This window comes from Anabas testudineus, chromosome 17 (assembly GCF_900324465.2).
Source record: "Anabas testudineus chromosome 17, fAnaTes1.2, whole genome shotgun sequence".
Lineage (NCBI taxonomy): Eukaryota > Metazoa > Chordata > Actinopteri > Anabantiformes > Anabantidae > Anabas > Anabas testudineus.
Window position 1 is genome coordinate 17,311,196 of NC_046626.1, and position 21,312 is coordinate 17,332,507.

Genomic DNA, 21,312 nt, shown 5'->3' on the forward strand with positions numbered 1-21,312 from the left:
AACAAACAAAAGGCTTGTTAGGACCGAATGCATTTGCTTTTGCAGAAATGTATGCACATTTTTCTTTTTGGTACAAAAACCATTAAATCCTGCAGCCTGAATTCTCACTAAACCTAGAAAATATCATAACCCTCTCTCCCCTTACAAACAAAAAGAACAGACAGCTGTGAGAGAGTCAAATAATAACATCACCTAGAAGGAGTCACAGGTTCATTTACTGATCTGACCTTGGAGGAGGCAGAATTCACTGTCACATTAAACAACTGGTTTTGCTGTAATTGATTTAATTAAGAAATCACCTGAAAGCCAGCCAGGGTGATTTCGAACGAGACGTCCAGCGGGGGGTTGACCACTCCAGCTACAGACTTTACAAGAGACATAAAAAGCAGCGGGAACCAGACGATACAGATCAGCAGCACCACAATCATGCCTCCCATCCCGTACTTGACCACCTTCTTCTTCTTCTGGCCTCGTGGCTGAGGGTACCTCTGCAGAGGGATGAGATAAAGCACAGTTTGTTCTTTGCTACAGCAGATCTACCTGATTCTGAGGCCACAGCTCTACGTTTTTCTTTGTCTATAACAGTAAATGTTAAGAAGTGCTGCCAGACTGAACTGGGAAAGATTGCAGGAGTGGATTATTAACTGTAGTGAGGCTGAGAATGAAGATATTTCTGTGAAAAACTGGGCATAACAGACAATAATTCCTCATTATCTAATGCACAGTACATCGCAGAAAGTGAGAGGTCATAAATTATGACTTCACATCAACAACACAGATCTTTGTCTCTATGAAGTTTGTGGAAAGCTCAGCTTCAACAAATCACAAACATAAATTTTATCCTGAATTCCAGCACGTCTGGATTTGGCTCTGAACACAATTCCTTTCACACCAGGCTGATGCCACAGTGATAAACACCTTCTCAGACTCCCTCCAGCATTTGAGGATGAAGATATGAGCATAGATGTCCTCCACACAGATCCAGCTGGACAGAGACAGCGAGGTGTCCGTCCAAACCCAGTCCATCACGGCTCGCAGCTCAGTTAAGAAAGGCACCAGACGGAAACTGAAAACCACAAACACACACCGGCATTAGTCACTCAGTCAAAACACGGCACTAAAAAGCAAGATCTGTATTTAAAAAAAATCATGTTCATTAAATAAACTAGCCATGCTTTGTGCCTACAGCTTCTAAGACATAGCTACACATCTATTATGGACCAAGTTATGTCATTCATTCATATTCAGTGATTAACTGACCAAATTATTTCAGCCTACAAATCTCAATTGGTATTTAAACATGTATGAAAAGGCCAACTGGAGCCCAGTTGGATGAAACGATGCTTCGCCTGTATAACTCACCCTTGAAACAGGAAGAGGTTGACGTAATTGTAGCTCTTTGTGAGGAAGTTTCCCAGAACACGGGTGGGATAACCACAGCGGATCTGATAGGCCGACAGTCCGAAGTAGATGCACTTGACAAAATACCACATCTGAGCGACTATGTTCTCACTGAAACGTCTACGAGAAACAAAACGGATTGAGGATAAATAAAGGTTTATTTATAAACAGTGTAAAGATTCATGTCAGATGTGAAAAATCTAATTCTTACTTCTCTGTGACTCCTGGCAGGATAAAGAACATCCAGAAGTGAATACCAAAGACCAGGATGACCTGGAAGATGACCTTGCCCATGACTGACTTTCTGAGATAGAGGGCCCGGTCCACCACCATGGTCCCAAATTGAATCAGGACCATGACTAGAAAAGGACCTGGCACCTGATCCTCAGACAGAGACGACGTGATGTCAGCTGCCGAGTGTTTCTACAGGCGGAAACATACAAATGCTCGTTAATTAAGCTGATAATTAGATAGATTTATTTAATCTGAATCTGATTTTCAAACCTACACCAAACGCCCAGAATCCAAAAACAATGATGATGAAGTCCACGGTGTCAGCGAGGAACATCAACACATAGACGTCTGTCACTGCGCTGTAATCTGGATGGATCAGGTTATAGAAGAACTGTCGCATGGGAAGATAAATCTCCATGAACCTAGAAACGACAGGAGCTATTTTATTTCGTCTGATATATTTAAGCCCATGTGCCATTTTGTGCTGTTTCTTTTTTTTTCCATGTTGTTGTTTTATTTGGATAACTGTGTTGTCTGAATGCTGTTTATGACAGAATAAAATCAAAACAGTATCACAATAACCTTATTTGTTAGAAAATCTGAATGCTTTACGTAACATTTCTGGTATATTTACTCTTCTAGACGTAATATCTCAAAAGCTGCTTGTTCCATTGTGACTAAATTTAGACCAAAAACATGTTTTGATTGTCTATTGCAGCACTTACAGAAATTACCCTGACTGGTCTGACGGGAACGCTGTAATTAAAGGTCTAAATTTAGACCTTAGAGAGGGTTTAGCTGGTGTATCACTGATGTGATTTTCCACAGAGAATCTTTTATTATTTGTCCAGAATATTTCTCATTACTCCCTTCAGAAAATTTCACACTTTTTTTGTGTGAGCACATTTAAAAATGACTCTTTGTGCAGAACTGCCTCAACTTTAACAAACGAGTTTCATCGTACCGCTTAATGATGAAAGCTTTTCCTTTATAGAGCTGCTCTCTCAGCTTCTCCATAATCATCTCTTTGCGAGTCTTCTGATGGATGCTCGGCAGGCTGCCGTCCTTGCGGCTGCTGTTGTGAGAAGCTGTACTTCCTGTGGAAACAATGAATTTCGAGTCATAAACGAGCTGTGACCAGACACTGAGTCTAAAAAAACTAAATAAAAGGAAATAAGCTACCAATTTAGTAGCAAGAAAATCCCAAAGGAAGCGTCTTCTTACCTCTCTTAGACCTTGCAGAAGGGTGGAGGGATCGAGAAGAGTGAGAAATGTGTGAGCCTCCGCTGGAGCTTTTGCGACGCTGGTAAGTCTGCTGTTGAGGGTAGTGCACCTGGACGTGTCCTGAATCTATGGAGGTGCCAAAGTTTATGGACCTCAAGGTGTGATTGGACCCTCGCCTCTCGCTAATCATCGAGGAAGGAGGTTCAGACTCCTTCTCGCTCTCCTCCTTGTCTTTTCCCTCGTCCTCAGACTCGCTCTGAGGAGGAGGCTCTTTCTTTTCTTTGGGGTCGTCGTCGTCCCACAGGCCATGGCACTGGAAATGAAAAGAAGAAGTATTTATTTTAGGAGTGTGGTACTGGAAGTGAAGCTGCATCGATAACATTTAACAGCAGGAGCAGATCCCAAACAAACTCACTCACTAATTGGAAAAGAAGGACTTACAACTTCAAATCACTAAATAGTAGTTATTCTGGCAACATTTGATGTTCTTATGTTAATAAAGATATTTCACTAAATCCTAAAAACTCTCAAAGATCACCTTTATATACCTTATAACAACATTCATATGTTTGCTGGTACCTTCAGAATGGATCTGTGGAAGAAGAGAGCCAGTAACTGGACCAGGTCGTAGTGGACGTATCCATCCTTCTTCTCCACGCCGATGATGTTTGGAGGGTGATACGGTTTGTTTTTCTCCATCTTGTTCTGGTTGAAGGGGAAGAAGCCGAACTGGAAGAAATACTTGGTGACGATCGTGACCTAAAGGGACGACAACGTTAGAGTCAGTGAAACTTTCAGGACTAAAGACCAACACAAAGATTTACAGTGAAACCAGAGAGAAACCCCTGAATGAATATGATGTTTGATTTGATTTTTTTGTTTTAGACTCAGTCTGTGCATTTTATTAGTGCAGCACATAAACTGCTGAAATCATTGTGCATTTATTTATACTGGAGCTTTCAACATTTTGAAGATGACATCCTCATATTTGACTGTACCTCAGTGTAGACGATGGCAGTCATCCAGTAGCGTTTGCTGGGTCGGGGCACTGACAGCATGGCCCAGAGGAAGATGGTGATGGGAAGTACCAGAGTGGCACAGGAAGCCGACACCATGTGGTTGATGATGATAACCAGGTAGCAGACCATTTCTGAGTGAGCCACCAGCATGTTGTAGAGGGCGTAGCAAAGTTGGAGGACCAGAGGCTGGTTCTGGTAAAATTTATCTGACTGCTCCAGCTCCTCGTCATGAAACATCCTGCACAGACACAGAAACATTAATTCATTCAGTTAGCATGCACTGACCTCAACCTCAATCTGCAGCATCTTGTGTGGTTTAATGTGGAACAAGCGTTGGTTGCTTCTGGACTTACTTGTTGAGTAGCAGCTCGCTGGCAGTCAGCTCAGTGGTCATAGAGGGCAGCATGATGTCTGACCTGCTGTCTGAGCGGCTGTCAGACGTCATCAACATTCGCCTCTTCCCTTCCATGTCACTCTCATCGTCGCTAAGCTCCAGACGGTCAAAGCTGACCGCCTTGCTGTAGCTGGGAGGCACGTCGGCATCTGACGTCTTGGAAGCGTCTGTATCAGGTGTGTAGAGCAGCCCTACTTGCCCTCCTTTCTGCATTTTGTCCTGCTGTCGTCCTCCATCGTCACTCTCAGTGATAAAGTCCTTCTCCTCAGCAGAATGGACACACTCTGCCCCCTCCGGCCTGAGGGAGGGACCCTCATCTGGGCCGAAAGACTCCCACGGTGCTTCTTCTTTCTCCTGGTCTTCTGGTTCCTCTAAATCCTGCTCAGCTTCCTCACTCTCCTCCACCTCCTCTGGTCTCCGCTGCCCCTCACTCTCCTCTTCTCCTGTCTGTCCCGGTTCTCCGTCACTCCAGAGGCCACCCTCGGCACCCTGACTCTCATCCACCTGCTGGAATTCCCAGGGAACCTGCTGCTTGTCCTGCTCCCCTTGGTCCTGCTCATCCTCCACTTCTTCTATGGTGTCGGCGGTGCCCTGTCTGGAGTAGAGTGTGACGCACTGGGTCGCTTCACTGCAGGGGACAAAACATTGAAGATGGCTTCAAATAGCAATCAAATAAACACATTTAAAAATTACTTAGGAGACATGTTATTGTGGACTTCCTCATTTTCAGAATAAAGGAAATAAAACTTCACTTTTACCTCCCAGAAGGCCTGAACTTTATATAATAATAATATTATCACTTCATAACACATTCAGGAATAGAGAATAGAGAGTATCTCTCCAGTGAAGACATATTTTATATTTGTTAAATGTTAATAAATGTTAATATACTGCTCACAAATAAAATAAATAAAATACATATAAAAGAAGAATAAAAGAAGAGGGTTAATGTACTGAATAAAGTGAATGCATTAATAAATATGAATGATGTCTCAGTGAACACTCAATGCTCTGAGTTGTTTACAGGTTGTGATAAACAGAAAGGTTATTTAAAGGTCATGCAAAAGATGCAATGATATAATTTATGTCAGGTGGGTGATGCAGAAGCCAGGCACCTGGATATGAAGCTGCTGCCACTGTCCAATGATGAATTGGACATGTCCATGCAGTACATCTTACGCAGTTTGGGCCTGGCACGCTCGCTGGTTTTGGGAATGCACTCCGGCATCCCATCGAGTTCTTCCAGCGTGGACTGGCGAGAAAACAGGTTGGTGGCCTCAGTGTTGTTACTGAGGTGATGAGAGTGACAGATGATTAGTGGTGAGATGATGATCTGATAGGAGATGATGAGATGAGATCTACAGCATGTCAAGGTTACAACAAACTGGGGACTCCCTATATTCAATTTAGTCCAATTTTAAAGGACACATTCACAGTTTTTCAAGTTAAAACCATACAAACTGCTCCTATGTCGGTTTGATGTCTTGTTCAAGAACTTCTGACCATAAAAAGATGAGATGCAGTAAATGATGAAATGGCTCGATGTGATCTGAACAACCTACAGGGTCAGTTGATCCAAAATAATAAAACACATTTTCCTCACACAAGAGGTACTTTGAATTTTCGGTCTGCAACATTTCTGCCACCACCCAAATTCAGTGGAGCTGAATACAACGTGTGTGGTGCTTGCAGCTTTGAAAATGCTCAGCTCAAAATTAAATTGAAACACTGAGCTTAATCTTGTTTCTGTAAATAAAACCAAGACTTACCACATGTCTAGGTGCCACAAGAGGCAAATAACAAATTTGACCAGTAAATAACAAGTGTCATGAAGAAGAGGGAAAAAGTTCAGGGAGGAAGATACTGTGAAGCAAGAATCTATTATTTAGTTTACTTTCGCTCCCATGTGGACCACCTGTGGGCTCTATATACCTGGTTATGCTGTCTCTGGAGGCTGTGGAGTCCTGGCTCTCCAGGTGGCAGACTCTTCGCCTCCTCCGGACCCTGATGGAGCCGGAGGTCGACTCGTCCTCGCTGAGCTGATCCAGGCTGGCCTGCCGGGACATGTTGAGCCTCATGGCCTTCTGGTATAAGTAGTGAATACTCTCTCTGGACGGCACGTTACCCTGATGGAAATAGAAGGAAATGATTCTGTTTAAGCAAAAGTAGTGCTGAACAATTTATTGAATCACTACATTTATTGTAATAAACTTTATAGCGATGTCAGCTTGTAACTCCTCTTCGCAAGTGAGAGTTTAGTGAGGAATCATCTACCTTCTTGACCTCTCTGGTGAGCATGCAGCGCTCTATACGCAGCACAGTGGAGATGTCCATGTACTCCCTGCACATTTCATTCATCCACTTGGTGAAGCTTTCGACCGTTGTTTGGAAGAGCACCCAGGTGAACTTAATAATGTTGAACACTCGCTTGATGATGTTGTCTGATGGAGGAAAAACCACAGTCACATATAATAAACTTCTTACGATGCAATAAATAACATTCAAAATATCAACATACAATTATTTCTAAAAGCATCCTTTGAATAGAGAAGTGACTTTAAACCATAAATATCCACCTAATAACTAACAAATTAGGAAAATTTAAAACAAATACACAGTTGAGATCATAGAGTTTGTGGTGTTTCTAGTCCACTTTGAAAAGGTAAACTATTTTCTTAGGGAGAAACCCACCAGGACCACCAGACTTCTTGGTCTCATCTCCCTTTTCTTGCCCATCAGACAGCTCACCAACGTCTACAGCCACATGACCTGCTGAAGTACAGAAAGAAAAGTTCACTGAACATGACTGAGAGAACATGAAAGTAATATTAAAGTTTTCGTTTTCTCTCAGCGTACCATCTTTCTTGCTTTTTCTGTGTCTAACTCCTCTGGTGTATTTTTTCCAGAATTTGCGTTTCTCTTTGCCTCTCGCCTTCAGAGCAGCTTTGGGGTCTGTGATCCAGGCATGGTAAAGAAACTGAAGAACAGAGGGAAGCAGTTTAGGGTTTAGTATCAATAAAAGGGTTTAGTATCAATAAAAAGGGTGAATATTACTATATACAAAAACAACAAAAGGGGAAAACAATAAATACAAAAAACAGAAGGTGGTTTTGCATGTTTTTGTATGTTACTTACAAAATTCCAGTAGACTTCAGTTTTTTAAACAAAACAGTAACAGTTTGGCTTAATGGTGTGTTCAAGTGCATGTAAAAACGTATTTAACAGATAACTGGAAAACAACATAATCTATTTTACAGAACATTGCTGTTACATGAAATTATTTTTCAGCAGCACTCTGGCATTAAAAGCTTAAACAAAATGTAAGATCACTCAATAGTTGCAATTATTTATTTTCTGCCAAGCCTTATAAAAATACATGGTAAGACCAAGAAAATAGCTGCCAGCACTGCTCAGAATTAAAACTTTAGTGAAAACATGCACAATCACCAGTGTAGTCATTTAACACATAAGAAAAAAGCACAAATACACACACAAAAACAGCTGGTCTTTAAGGACAAAACTATTTATGGTCACACGACAGGAAAATGTACGCACAGACACCAAATATAAACTTAAGTTTAAGCCAGTCTGCAGACCACAACATGCAAAAGAGCAAAGGTCAAAACATCTACTGTATTTCAGGTGGTATTAATGGTTATTTGATGTTCATGCAGAAAGTCAGCTGCGTTAGTGCTGGTGAGTACCTTGCCCGCCTTGACTACATACTGCAGAATAGTTTTAGGCAGTTTAATGATAGACTTGGGCAAAGCCAGAACAGCAGAGACAAACTTCCCAATTGCTCGCTACAGAAAAGAAACAGAGTTAGAGAGGATTAATAGAAAACATTTCACATTGTTAGAAACACGTGGGTGAGAAGGATTTAGTCATGAATGCTGAAGACTGAAGCTGTTTCTTTGTATTGTGTTACAAATATTTATTCCAAATAGTGTATTATAATCTCACGACGGATGGGGCATGAAATGACACATCAATAAATCCAATTCAATGCTTTTTAACGCAGTATTTTTCATTATTTTTTATAATAAAACATTTAATCAACTCAAACAACTGTGACAGACATCAATGAAAATCATGTTCACGCTGCTAATGAGTCACCTGAAATGCTGATTTCTTTGGTGGCTCATCGTCTTTTTTCTCCTCCTCCTCCTCTTCCTCCTCACTGTCAGTTTCAAACAAGTAGTAATCTCCACTTCTAACCACTGAGGGGCAGAAGGTAAAGTGCTGTTACATTCAATCGTTTACAGTTTTTTCACTGTAGCAGTAATTAAGTCTCAGGTGCTGAAAGAAAGATGCAGAGAAATGAAACCACAACCTAACATTTAATTCTATTCGATTTACCGCGTATTAAACATGTAACCGAGTCAAGAGAAGATGGAACTGGAAATGCAGAGGACACATAATGCACCACAAATGTTAGCACGATTGATAAAGCTATTGAGCACAATAAAGAATGTCAATTAAAGACTCTTATTCTAGTAAGCACACTCGTCGTCTTTAAGCGACTTGGACAGAGCAAGTAACTCCAGCCTACAGTAGTTAATGTTAGATGCAATGAGATAAACAAGGCTGACTTATGTCCTTGAACAGAACCACAGTGGGTGGGAAGTGAGGGGAGGATGCTGGGACACGGTAATGAAACATTAAATGACAAAGAGATGGAGAAATGGAGAAATAATTTGAAATGTCTTGTTGGGGTGGAATACAACATGAGACATAAGTTCAAACCAAACAGGCAACCACTGCAAAACGCCGTTTTTAAAACAATGTATTTAGGAAAATACAGTAAATATCGTTTTATGTTTGATCATACTTGCTGTTTTATTTTACTCAGGCTAACACCTGTTTGGTGATCATGTCTGCAGGCAAAGAATGAACAAACTCTTCATCCTTTATTCCAGTACTGAGAATAAAGGCGAGTCGACTTCATATCTTTGCATTCAAGTGTTTTACAACAGAGCGATTCTTTACTGTGGGCTCTTTAAGGTGTGACCAATCCTTAGGTTAACGACTTAAACAATGTCAAGTACAAACCAGCAGCTGTTAGTCATTTTCTCTTTCTCATTGTGTCTATTTAAGGCAGCTCTGCCCTGCACCTCCTTATAGATTTATAGATTATCTTAAAATTGAAGTGCCTCTCCACACACACAGTGTGCACTAACAGGTAACAGGGGCCCTTAAATAGAGATAGAAAAGGACTAAAGTCTGGAGGGAGCAATGCTACTGTATGTTGGTGCCTTTAGAGCCCAGTGGCAGTATGGGAATCCTCAATGTTCTGGTCAAGGACACAAGGGCCAATCAGAGTGGAGGAAAAGAAAAAAGAGGGTTGGGGGTCAACCTACTGGAAGCATGGTCAACCCACGGCCTCCACCACTGCTTTTTTTTGGTCTTGGCTTTCGTTCGCTGTGCTCCTAAAATTTCACAAATACATCAGTGCAACATTTCATAAGAAAATCAGTGTTTCTATAAACTTTCTGTTGTGCGCTGTTTAGCTGAAAAGCTAATCAAAAGACAGGATTACTCAACATATGTTAATGAATTAAAGTATTTAGCTTTAATACACTCTCACCCACCTTCCTTGAGCTCTACTAGCCATCATATTACTTCTACTCAACCTTTTTTATTAACATCACCTACACTGTGAAGGCTTCATCATACCGTCATCATCATCATCGTCCTCAGGCTGGATGAGGGTCTGTCCATCTCCAGACTCCTGTGCCATGCTCAGCATCTTCTCCTTGCCCCTCTTAAACTTTTGCTGCCTCACCTTAATGCGCTCCATCCTGATTAGATCAGAAAGATGGTGAAGAGACACGAAGTATCGACACGGAGGAACAGATTGACCATAAACATCTCCAGGCTTCATATGGAAATTAGTGTACTTATGTAACAGCAGAGTGCTCATTAGTACATGAGTGGATGTTATGAGACCTCACGAGTAACTCCTGAGGTAACTGTACTGTAAGTGATGGAAATACATTGACTTTATGTGGTATGATATATTGAGAGGTGGTTTACAGGAAACAATAAAGTCAAAACCACAAGTAGCATTTAATGTAGAACCTAGAATATTTACTAACTTATGGACTTAATTAGGGCTAATGAGACATAAAATCCCAACATAAGACATAAGCATGCAATTGATAATATTTTATTTAGTTAGTAAGTTAAAACTGATTTATATCCTATATTTTTCCCACACATCAATAGTCACCAGCTGTCGAGCTGCAAAAATGCAAATTAGCTGTTACAGTATCTAAAAACTCAAAAGAACATTTAAAAAAATGAAATGTTTATGATTTCCTCAACTTGTCTGGCTAATCAGTAAACTAATCAATGCATGCTTGTGGCTTTGTTTGGTTGTTAACCATTAATTAAAGCTATTGTAAGTTACAGTAGATGTATTTAACTATGCAGATTTGACAAAAAACCTTAGTTTTAAAAGTTGTTGATTATTATTAAAAGTTTTAAAATTTAAACTTCCTCTAGTATTGTGTTCAGCACTCAAAACAGAATAATTTAACATGAAGGAGCTTTAATGTTTAGTCTCACTGTCTCTTCAGCTGCTCCACAGATTTGCGCTCCTCCTCCAGTCTGGCCCTCACTGCCTTCACTATTGTGGCCTGGAAAAGCTCCGCTCCTCTGAAAAACACAGAAACACATCCGTAACCAAACAAATTAAAAACAACAAAAACCATTATTATATCAACAGTGTCTGTAACTGAGACCTTAAGCAATCCCCAAACCTTTTCAGCCACAATAATTCCCAGTTCAAAGCATTTATTAGTGTAGTTTGTTACACATGTGTATATTTAACTAAATAAAATAAAAATATAAAAATGTATAGAGCACTGCTTTGTGGATTCCTGCCCTTCCGCCACCTATTTACACAGATTTACACTAAAATAAAGGTTTTTCAGATGATTTTCAGGTAGTTCATTACATCATAAAAGAGCTCATACAGTTCTCCCCCTTAGTTTTCAACCTAGTTTCCAGGACTAGACTGGCTGCTGCATTTTGAACCACTTTGTGATTTATTCCACATGAATCCTACAGGGCTTTAATAACTGACTTGTTTTTCCAGACATGTGCTTTATTAGGGTCCCAGTATGAAACCTGTGACCCCCCCCCCCAAGCTACAGTGTCTATGTGGCTCAGCTGTGTACCTTGATGCAAGGATCTGTGATGCTCTGATATCAGCCACCACATGGAGGAAATAGTAGCTCATGAAGACTCGTCTCTGCAGCAGCAGAAAAGCGAAGCAGATACTGTCCCAGATGATCCCAGCCTCATTACTGGGGAGCTCACATTGATCACCTGAAACATACAAGATATAACTCGAATTACTTTTCACAGCAAAATAAACTTAATCTCCAATGTGACCAACCTCCTTCACAGATACAAAATAATATCTCGTTTCTTTGAGTTTTTTGAAATGAGTAATTCATGTAAAGTATCTTTGATGAAGAGATGATATAAATAATTCATAAGATTTTTAAGGACACACATAAGTGTGTGAGTGTAAACTGTTATTTTATGATTATGCACAAAAAAGTAAAATAGTGTTTCTATTCACTGTAATTTAGTTTCCCAGAGGGATTAAGATAAGCCTGCTCTGAACTAAACCGTCCTGAAAACTGAAAAATAAACAAGGGTGTGGGTTTAATTTAAAATTTCTTAGGAAACACACTCTTGAACATAAGTCTAGTGCAGCAACTCGCACCAACATGTTCTGGTTAAACTGTTAGTTGTAGCTTGAATGGAAATTTTTGCTCCTCTATACTTCATCTTGTTGTGTCCAACATTATAAAATAAATAAATAAAAATTACCAATTTAAGACACAAGAGATAAAGTAGTGAGTACACTCACCATTTTCTGGCTGCTTGATTTCAATATTGTACTCTTTAATGGTGCATGCCAGGCTCAACAGCTGGATTAACCAGCAGTGATTCTTCACCAGAGATTTAATGTAGCCACAAGCCAGAATCTGTAGACACAGGACAAAATCATTCATTAAGTATTTCAACACAGTATTTAATGTTGCATATTATATTAAATAAAAAGATTGGTATGTATGAATATATATATATATATATATATATATATATATATATATATATATATATATATATATATATATATATATATATCATATTCTACCATCAACACTTTACTCACAGATAAAATGTTCTTCATGGTGATTACAAAGATGTTGTAGGCGATCAGAAAGTCCCAGTAGTGCAAGATCTTCTTGATTGGCTTCAGCAACAACTCTCCGCCAAAGAGCAGGAAGTAGAAGCAAGCCACCAGGTATCCCATACAGAAGACGCTGATACGCGTCGTTCCTGTGATGAAGATGATGGTGAGGACAAACCAGAAGAGGTAGCTGAACATGATGACCTTCAGCATGTCGAGGTACGACCTGGAGAGAGAGGAATAAGTTAATCAGCTTCCACTGTTCTGAAATGGCGACACAGATGTTCACCTACCTCCCATCTCTCCACCTTCTATTTATACAATATCCTGGAAAAGTCATATTTATTTGTTGTAAGAGAACGTGTGTGAGAGTGCAGGTAATGAGCCCGGCAGCTTTACTGTTCCAAGATGTTGATGATTTAATAAAACCCTAGGTGATATTGGAAGTACAAAGGTTACTAGGTTGCTAATAATGATGCATGTCAACCACATAATAAAAGTCAAAACAACATTTCAGCTCATTCTGTTGCTGTGTCCGCCACATCAATAACACTTAGGGTATCACTTAGTGTCAGGACACTGGTAAGACTCTGATCAATGAATGGGAACCAGAAGTGAAACCTGACTCCTGTCACTCAGCTCAGGTATATCCACTACTGCATGTCCTGTTGTTGTCCAACATGCTAAAAGCATGTGTAGAGTGAAAACATAGGAAGCAAGGTGCGTTAATATGATAGACCTGGGGAAAACATGGGACCACAGCTGCAACAGCTGCACTCTTTAGGAAGAGGGTCTGATGAAGTGGGATCGGAGGATGCGTTGATGGGCCGGAATAGCTGAGTGAGTGTCCTTCTTCATCAGGGGGAGAAAATACCTTTTCCATACTTAAAAGCTATTTATTGAGTTAGAGTACAGGGCAAAAGCGTCTGAGTCATGGAGTGACGGACAGAGTGTTTTTGTGGATTATGGATTTCTCCCCCACCCCGTATCCGTAATTCGATCCTGGAGGGAAACGATGGAATAAGTGCAGAGCTGCTGTGGCGTGGACAGACGGGCTGTACAGCTCCCTTTCTCTCTACTAGGGATTGTTGATGGACACAGAGTGCGTTAATAAAAGACTTGTCCACTTTGAGCATCAAAACAGTGGAATGTGAAGAGCATATAATCAATGACTGTGGACAGGTCAGGATGCTCTTGCTGTCTTTCGAACTCTCCCTCTCTTTTTTCCCTGCCTCTCAGAACCTCTCAGTTTTTTTCAGGATCCAGCTCCACATTCAAATATGGGACAACAGCCAAAAATCTGAATTATGTATACAGTGTGTATTCAATATATACCTCCAAGATAAGGTATATATTGAATAATATCTCCCATTAAGCTACCGACATGAGCTACTGTCATCTGTTGGTTTTTTCCTCTCTTATTCATTTAGGATAAAGGATTTGCTGAGTGAGTATATCGTTATTCAGCACCACCCCACGTGATTTCTACACTGTTAGCAGCCAAGTACGGCACATTTTCTACTCATCTCAGTAGAGGAGAGATGGCTAAATAGATGGGTACAGTAAGTGTTTTACTGGGAGTTATCACAGAGGTGGTAGAGAGAAGGATACACAAGTTTTCATTGCTAATTTAACCAAGGTTTGTTTTTAATCCCCATTGTTTGCTATAGACACAAGTTATAACGCCACAGAAAATAGTTAGCCTCTTGAAATAATAAAATGACACCACAGATTAGAAGGCTTAATTCCAATGTACTGCTCCTATCTGATGTTCTGGATATTTACTTATATTATAAGAAGTAATGTAAGTTTGTAATATACCATACAATAACTCCACTTGTTTTGAATTTGTTTCAGTTTTAATGTAAGCATCTAACATCGTTAAGCATCAATTAAGCTGGCTACTTCACTTCCTTTCCATTTCTGTGCGCTCCCGTCCTCTGTGTTAATGCTGCTTCAGTCAAGCTCCAATGACACCAAAATTATGACAACTGTTTGAATCTAATGTCAAATCTAATTTAAACGCTGAAATACAAGTATGGGATCCATCGACGTGTACCATCAGAGGCATGAGAAACTTCCTGCTGCAGTGTGAATGTAGTTTAACGTTAGCTGTTGTACCTGCAGTGGATGAAGTCCGGGACGGGGTTGTGGACGCTAAAGGAAGCTGCATCCAGGTCTCTGCAGATCTCCACGTTGTCTCCGGCCATGAGACGGACCGCCGCCTTGTTCTCATCTTCAAAAATCTGCCTCTGAAGAGAGGCACAGAGCAGCAACATGAAGTCATCTAGAAAAGAGGAGAGATAGTAATTTCTATATTAGAATGAATTTATCAGTATGTTTTATTATCACAACAGCATTAGACATTTATTATAATATGCAACTGTTTTATTTTAGACATTAAAGATTCAAAGAACACATTTTTTACCTCTGATGCCAACAAAGATAAAATAATAGAACAGAATTTGACTGGTTTCGATTTAATACGTCAGACTTTACTGTTTTTGTGGTCAAATGTCAATAAATTCATTTACTCAACTACTGCTTATGAGAAACACTTCTCAGGTATTTTACGCTACTTTATATCTCTACAAGATGGAGGTTTGAAAGTAAATCTAGTTCCTGTTTCTGTGCTTCAAAAGGTTATAAAATATGATAACTGTTGCAGATTAAAATAAAAACAATATTTTAGATGGTTAACAGCAGCTCCTACTGGCTTTTACTTTTTTAAAATAATCTTGTTTAACGAAAAAAACGTACAGATGAGGAACAATGGATTGGGCCTGCTGCGGAAATCTGGAATATAGAGCCACTTGACCACATTGGTGTCTGTAGTAGTCCAGGGATAGTCTGAAATATAAGAGATGCACCATTAGGATTAAACACACAATAACAACAATAAAATATCCGTATTATTTGTGGCAATTAGGGCTTTGACAGAGAGACACTGCACAAAGACAAGATGAACACCTTTTACGTGACCATTTGATGATACAGTATATTATTTTAAGTCATGTGAAATTAAATTAAACTCGAAAGCAAGATATTTATATAAGTTTTACAAATGTATTTTGTGAACAAACATTCGTTTTATAACAAATTCAGGTCATCACCTTTCTGTGTCTGTTAAGTACAATCTGACGGCAAGTCAAAGTCACAAACCTTTACAGGCTGCAGGTGGGATCCCGATGCAGACCAGGTACTGAAAGGTCAGCATGCAGGCTAAGAAGCAGCAATACTTGGGCCAGATTTCAGCAATAGCTTTCCTCCTCCGTCTATACATGACGGCTATTAGAGCAAAGGCATGAAGCATCGCATAGAAATCCATACGCTGCCCGATGACATTGACCCCCAGCAGTAGACATGTCTGTGGGAAACACAGAACAACCACATGATGCACAGATATACTTTAGTTTCTTTAAATCAAAACACATTTTTCTCTATTCCCACTTCTCCGCACTCTAGTACCTCAAGTCCAAACTTATAGAAGAAGTAATTAATGAAATATTTGACGAAGTGGATGATGCCGATGTCCAGGTGCTGCCTTGTGATATCGTGGAAGATGATCTGAGCCGCGGGAGGCGACAGTTTGTTCCTCAGTCTGAAGAATTGCTGATGACGGTAGATGGTGATCTCAAATGCTAGGAGAGCCAACATCAGGAGGTTGTTCTGCACAAATGGTAACAGAGAGGACATTTATCGTACTAAATATGTAAAATAAAGAGATATTCAAGTTGTTTTGATGCCCACATTTCTAATTATGAATATAACATGGGTTCCCTTTCTGATTAACAACATGCACTTCTTGAGCTAATGATTATTTCCAGTTCTCACCGTGAGGTAGCCCAGCAGGTCGTCAGACTTTTGCAGGCCCACCCAATTGGCTGGATCCACAGGCTCCTTATAGAGCAAAGACTCCTTCATCTCATCACTGCGTAGCATTGAGATATTCACTAGCTGTAGATAAAGAAATATGTAAAAGTGTTTTCTGTGCCATTCCTTCCCAGAAGTGATATTTACCATGAAATAAAAGGATCTAAATCTGTAGTCAGGAGAAACCGAACTTGTCACTAAAAACTTAATATCATTCAAATGTGGTTAATAATTACCTCAGAGCAGTTCTTGGAGTAAGATGGGGGGTCTATAGATTTCAGCTGGTACAACATTTTACATACAATGATGACACATGTCCACACGGTGCAAACACTGGAAGCGAGAGGCCGAAAGTGACTATAAGGCAGCGCGAAGGCCCAGGAGACCAGGAACACATAGTTGAGTAAAGACACCTGCACAGACGACAATACAGATGATGAGGAGAAAAATAAACAGCTCAAATAAAGTTGTAAAGCCTCCTTTTCCTCTAAGTACTACTTAGTTACTTAGTACAACAGTATTGCTTGCTGTAACCATTCCTCCTGCTTGTCCCCTAAAGGTCCTATGCAGTCCAGTAATTCTGTGTAAAAATATATTAAAGTAGGTAGGTTGCAGTTTTCTTAGCACAGAATTCCGTCTTTTTGTTAGTCTCATTTCACTTCAGCTCAATATTCAGGACTCATCATATTAGTGTAAATATACAGATGAATGTAGAACAATGATTTTGTCCCCTGATACAAGGACCTGAATATTGTTCTAGGACAAACTTAAAAAACCGAAAGATAAGAAAAAGTAATATAAAAAAATCTGAGGTCAAGCAACACTGTTGATATCACATAAATCAAAGTCTAGAAAAGTTTTAATGAGCCTGAGTTTATTCAGAAATAAACTTAGTTTGTTCCAGTTTTTAAAAAGTCTGATGCCAAAAAACTCAGATCAAGAACCCCCCCCACCCTTCCCAAGAGAAACTTGAACAGCTACTACAGTTTGCCCAGATTATTATCTGTCTAGTCTGTGAGGTTGTAGACAAACCTGGTTCCTTTCAGAAATGGCTGGAGTTGGCTCAGTAACTCAACCTTATTTATACAGCTTCTGGGCTGGAAAATTTTTTTTGGAGCATGCGTGCACATCCACACATGTGACTTGATTCAGAGTCCTGCCAATGTTTTCACACAATTCCACAAATGAAGGGATCGAGGTAACAGGCCAACACAGAAGAAGAAAAAGAAGCAGCATGGAAGCATGGATGTAATATAACGCTGGACCACAAAAAAATTAGTTATGTAAATGTTTAATGAAACAGGAAATTAGGTAAAAAACATTTAGAGGTCAATGGAGCTGAAGAACAGCAGCAACAACAGATCAACAAATGTAAACATTATTTTTCTTCACATACTTTTAATCACTGTAACATCTGGTCGCTGTCGGTGTTTCATACCTCTTTGAGAGAGACCAAAACAATGTAGCAGGACACAATCTTGATGATGTGGATCTCCAGTAACCACCAGATGAACAGCTGAAGCTTGTGGAAATACTCCAGGAACTTGAGGAAGAGGACGGTGAGACGGTCAACCACCAGGTGCCATTTGTTCTTCAGGTCTGAAGAAGAAGTGATAAAAACCAGACACACTTGAATGGAAAGACCAACAAGACTGAAGAGGGGCAAATGGAAAGTGTTTCTAGGTGTTACCACTTAATTACAGCAATACGTTGATAGTTATCTAACCACTGGCTTATGTGTGTTTCAGTTCACAAGAAAGAAGAAGAAGATTCAATCTCTCTTTTTATTTTATTTTAAATGTCATAATCTAACATGTCTTAGGTCTTATTATCTGTGCCATGCAGTAGGTGGCTGTTTATTGTGCCAGAACGCTAGATTTAATAATTAGCATTAAAGGCTCAACTAAAAAAGAAACTTTTGGAGAAAAAGCTGCATTGATAGATAAAACACAAAATATTTCCTAAACTGTACTTTTTCTCATGTGTTTCTTAAAACACAAAAAAAAAAAAAAACCCTGAAAGATTTGATTGAAGTCACATTAGATGTAATGCATTAAAGATTGATAAAGCTGCATCTTGATGTCACCAGAGACACGTTTAACCACATAAGCGGCTGTTAATCAGGAATTAAATAAAAAAATTATTGAAAAGCATAAATTGGAATAATTCAGTGGGTCCATCTTCACAAAGTTAAATTACATTGTCCTGTAAGAGTTTATCTATCGGTCAAACAAAACAAAACAAAACACTATCTTGGACCTTTTTTAGTCGATAAATGATATTTACAGACTTAATGATTTTAAAATAATACAGAAAATCGTCTGTGGATGAATCAAGTTGCAGCCCTATAATTCATTTACAACATGCAAACACATTAATGAGGTTTAAAGATGTTTACCATTGTAATTCCAGATAAAAACTGTCAATTTAAAAAGTAAATGTGTTTTGTATGTACACCAAAGCTATTAAAAGTTAGTTTGATGTATTTTTCCCATGGGTCATTTGTCAAATAAATGGAAACATCTGTAAAAATCTGTATTAACTGTTGCTTTGATAGCTGAGAACGAAGCCTGAGAATATTAGGTTTATATTCTCACAAAGAATATAAAAACCAAAGTCATGCATGGTGAGTTTATGTTATTATAAAAGGTATATTATTCCAGGTTTTAATAGAGGCCTCATTGTTTGGATTAGAAAGTCTGAGAGAGCTTATAGCTCATATAGCCTGCAGCTCATTATAAACCGAGAGGCCCTGCAGGCTTGTGTTTTATCACCTATTTTCTGTGTATATAAACAACATTATAATTTAAGAGCAGCGTGACAGTGTAAATGGTGCAGCTTCAGCAGGCGCTCGCAGGAAGACATAACGGGTGAGCACTTGAGCTACATGCTGCGTCAGAACAGAAAACTGGAGGATAAATCTCGCTGAACCCAAAAATCTGCAACATAACAAATTTTTACAACTTTGCTCGGGATGAATAACGGCTGGCTTAGCGAGCAGATAGTTCTCCAGCAGAGTTTGGATCTTGAAAGACTGTAAGCAGCATGCAGTTTGTCTCCAAACAGATTGAAGAGCCACAGGCTGAGATCAGACCTGAGGGAAAGGGTTTTAGTGTCTTTACTGTCTACAACTGTGTGAGCAGCCTCACAGCCCTTTCATCTGCTGTTTAACAGTAATAAAATCATCTTTCTTTACATTCAACGTAGAAAATCAAAACATAAACTTGCTTTAAATGCTACATTCTTGCAGGTATAAAGAGCATTTTCCTTTTATTTGGTGTGCAAAAACTTACTCTGAAGAAAAGTATAGTTTTCCCAGTCCTTTCCAGACTTCTATGTCTGATTAGAACCTCTGAAGTTCCGCGTTATTGTTCTACTATCAGCTCTGTATGCGTTTGTGTTATATTAGAAATACAAACCACTGGGACACCAGTTCTCCAAACGGTTTTGTGCTTTAATTACTCGTGCTTTAAGAAAACCAACATTGATTTAAAATCGTTGAGACAGACAATTATTCAGTTTATAATTTAATAGTTATTTTATGCCCAACACTGATCTTAAAAGGGAGGTTTGATAACATGGAGGTATTTTTACAACGTCTGGGGCTATTTGGGGCCATTTTAACATTTTATTACCTAAAAGCTTAATAAAAATCATAAATCATAAAATAGTCAACAGATGTATTAATGATGAAAACAGGTGTTTGTTGCAGCTCTACAGTATTTCACTGAGGTTTGTGGTTTAGTACCTGAGCTCTGCTCTGTGCTCGGCTCAGGCTCGGTCCCCGCACTGCAGTGGTGGCTCTCCTCTGTGCTGGACTGCCGCGGGTCAGAGAGGCTCTTGGGCTTCTCCCCAGTCTTATCCGTGTCCTCCATCACCACCACAAGCGCCTGCTCCTTCTCGCTCTCCGTCCCCCACCGCCCGGGCTGCTCTTCCTGCTCCTTCTCCTGCTCCTCGTCCTCTCTGGGCAGCGCTGCGTCCACCGAGCTGGCGCTGAGCATGGTGAGGTCTGCCAGGCTGCCGTCCTGGTGCACCAGTCTGAACACATGTAAGAAAATTATTAAACACAAAGACACGTGCATGTGGACTCAGACATACATGTGATTTCTACACTTTTGAGGACTTTTTACAGTCTTTTTCCTAAAGACTTGTTTAACTTGTGGATCTCTACATTAGTTTATCACCCAACAACCATTCTCCTCCTAATGTAAAAGGTCTCCTGACTTAGATTTTGATAAGAGCTGATGTTTATAACTTCTAATTATTAAGTAAATTAGTTCTCACAGTAGAAGCTGCTTCTTCCACACAGCAGATGTTTAACCATCTGCTATAAGAGCTCAGCTCCTTCACTGAACTGTCCTATTGTTATCATGCTGGTTGTTTTATATTTTGCTGATGCAGTGGTTGTTACAGAGCCTTTTTCTCCCACTGCCTGCTGGATGGTCTTTTTGTTTACTATATAAATGGTTGTCTTATAGTTCAGTTTTATTTTTCTTGCCCAATTGAAACCATTACCCTGTGAAGACTTGAGCACTTTTGGCCCCTATTTTGGATGTTATTACTTTAAGTGTGTATAAACATTTGACCCTGTCAGCGTCTTTTTCTGTATTTACTTTAAGTTTTGAGCTTTTTAAGCCTTTAGAGACAATGTAGGGACAACAGATATGCCTCAAATTCCTTGAAAAGTCGCCATTTTAACAGAGCTAATTGAAAACATGATTAGTCTTTTAACATACAACATACTTTAAAGACATTACTTTCTAATCTGACAGTAATAACACATTTTAAGAGGTTTTATTCACATTCCTATATTTTTGAAGGGGTTTTGTCCTCATAAGCATATAAATACAACACACTCAGACACGGTCCGCGTGATTCGCAAAAGGAAAATGATGCAAATGTCAGGATGGGAATCATCAGCTATTTGTCCATCAGGCATTACAACAAACAAG

General features: G+C 39.5%; 1 protein-coding gene across 6 annotated transcripts in view; it reads right to left on the minus strand.

Moving 5' to 3' along the window:
* The window catches only part of LOC113171469 (piezo-type mechanosensitive ion channel component 2), a 61,760-nt gene that overhangs the window by 4,560 nt on the left and 35,888 nt on the right, over positions 1–21,312 (minus strand). For 2 of the 6 annotated variants that reach the window (XM_026373833.2, XM_026373835.1), the window contains 30 exons: positions 20,109–20,398; positions 17,799–17,959; positions 16,597–16,773; positions 16,322–16,444; positions 15,956–16,156; positions 15,650–15,854; positions 15,248–15,337; positions 14,609–14,774; positions 12,470–12,713; positions 12,161–12,278; positions 11,457–11,607; positions 10,843–10,932; positions 9,949–10,073; positions 9,633–9,701; positions 8,389–8,492; positions 7,129–7,249; positions 6,964–7,044; positions 6,547–6,713; positions 6,205–6,398; positions 5,388–5,561; positions 4,232–4,900; positions 3,858–4,116; positions 3,439–3,618; positions 2,860–3,172; positions 2,600–2,732; positions 1,910–2,057; positions 1,613–1,824; positions 1,363–1,521; positions 919–1,066; positions 300–488 (listed from right to left, as the gene is read on the minus strand). In XM_026373833.2, coding sequence (XP_026229618.1) covers positions 300–488; positions 919–1,066; positions 1,363–1,521; positions 1,613–1,824; positions 1,910–2,057; positions 2,600–2,732; positions 2,860–3,172; positions 3,439–3,618; positions 3,858–4,116; positions 4,232–4,900; positions 5,388–5,561; positions 6,205–6,398; positions 6,547–6,713; positions 6,964–7,044; positions 7,129–7,249; positions 8,389–8,492; positions 9,633–9,701; positions 9,949–10,073; positions 10,843–10,932; positions 11,457–11,607; positions 12,161–12,278; positions 12,470–12,713; positions 14,609–14,774; positions 15,248–15,337; positions 15,650–15,854; positions 15,956–16,156; positions 16,322–16,444; positions 16,597–16,773; positions 17,799–17,959; positions 20,109–20,398 — 5,461 coding nt within the window. Of the gene's footprint in view, positions 1–299; positions 489–918; positions 1,067–1,362; positions 1,522–1,612; positions 1,825–1,909; positions 2,058–2,599; positions 2,733–2,859; positions 3,173–3,438; positions 3,619–3,857; positions 4,117–4,231; positions 4,901–5,387; positions 5,562–6,204; positions 6,399–6,546; positions 6,714–6,963; positions 7,045–7,128; positions 7,250–7,976; positions 8,076–8,388; positions 8,493–9,632; positions 9,702–9,948; positions 10,074–10,842; positions 10,933–11,456; positions 11,608–12,160; positions 12,279–12,469; positions 12,714–14,608; positions 14,775–15,247; positions 15,338–15,649; positions 15,855–15,955; positions 16,157–16,321; positions 16,445–16,596; positions 16,774–17,798; positions 17,960–20,108; positions 20,399–21,312 lie in introns of all 6 variants that reach the window. The other 4 variants (XM_033326408.1, XM_026373834.2, XM_026373836.2 and 1 more) reach the window with 4 other exon arrangements.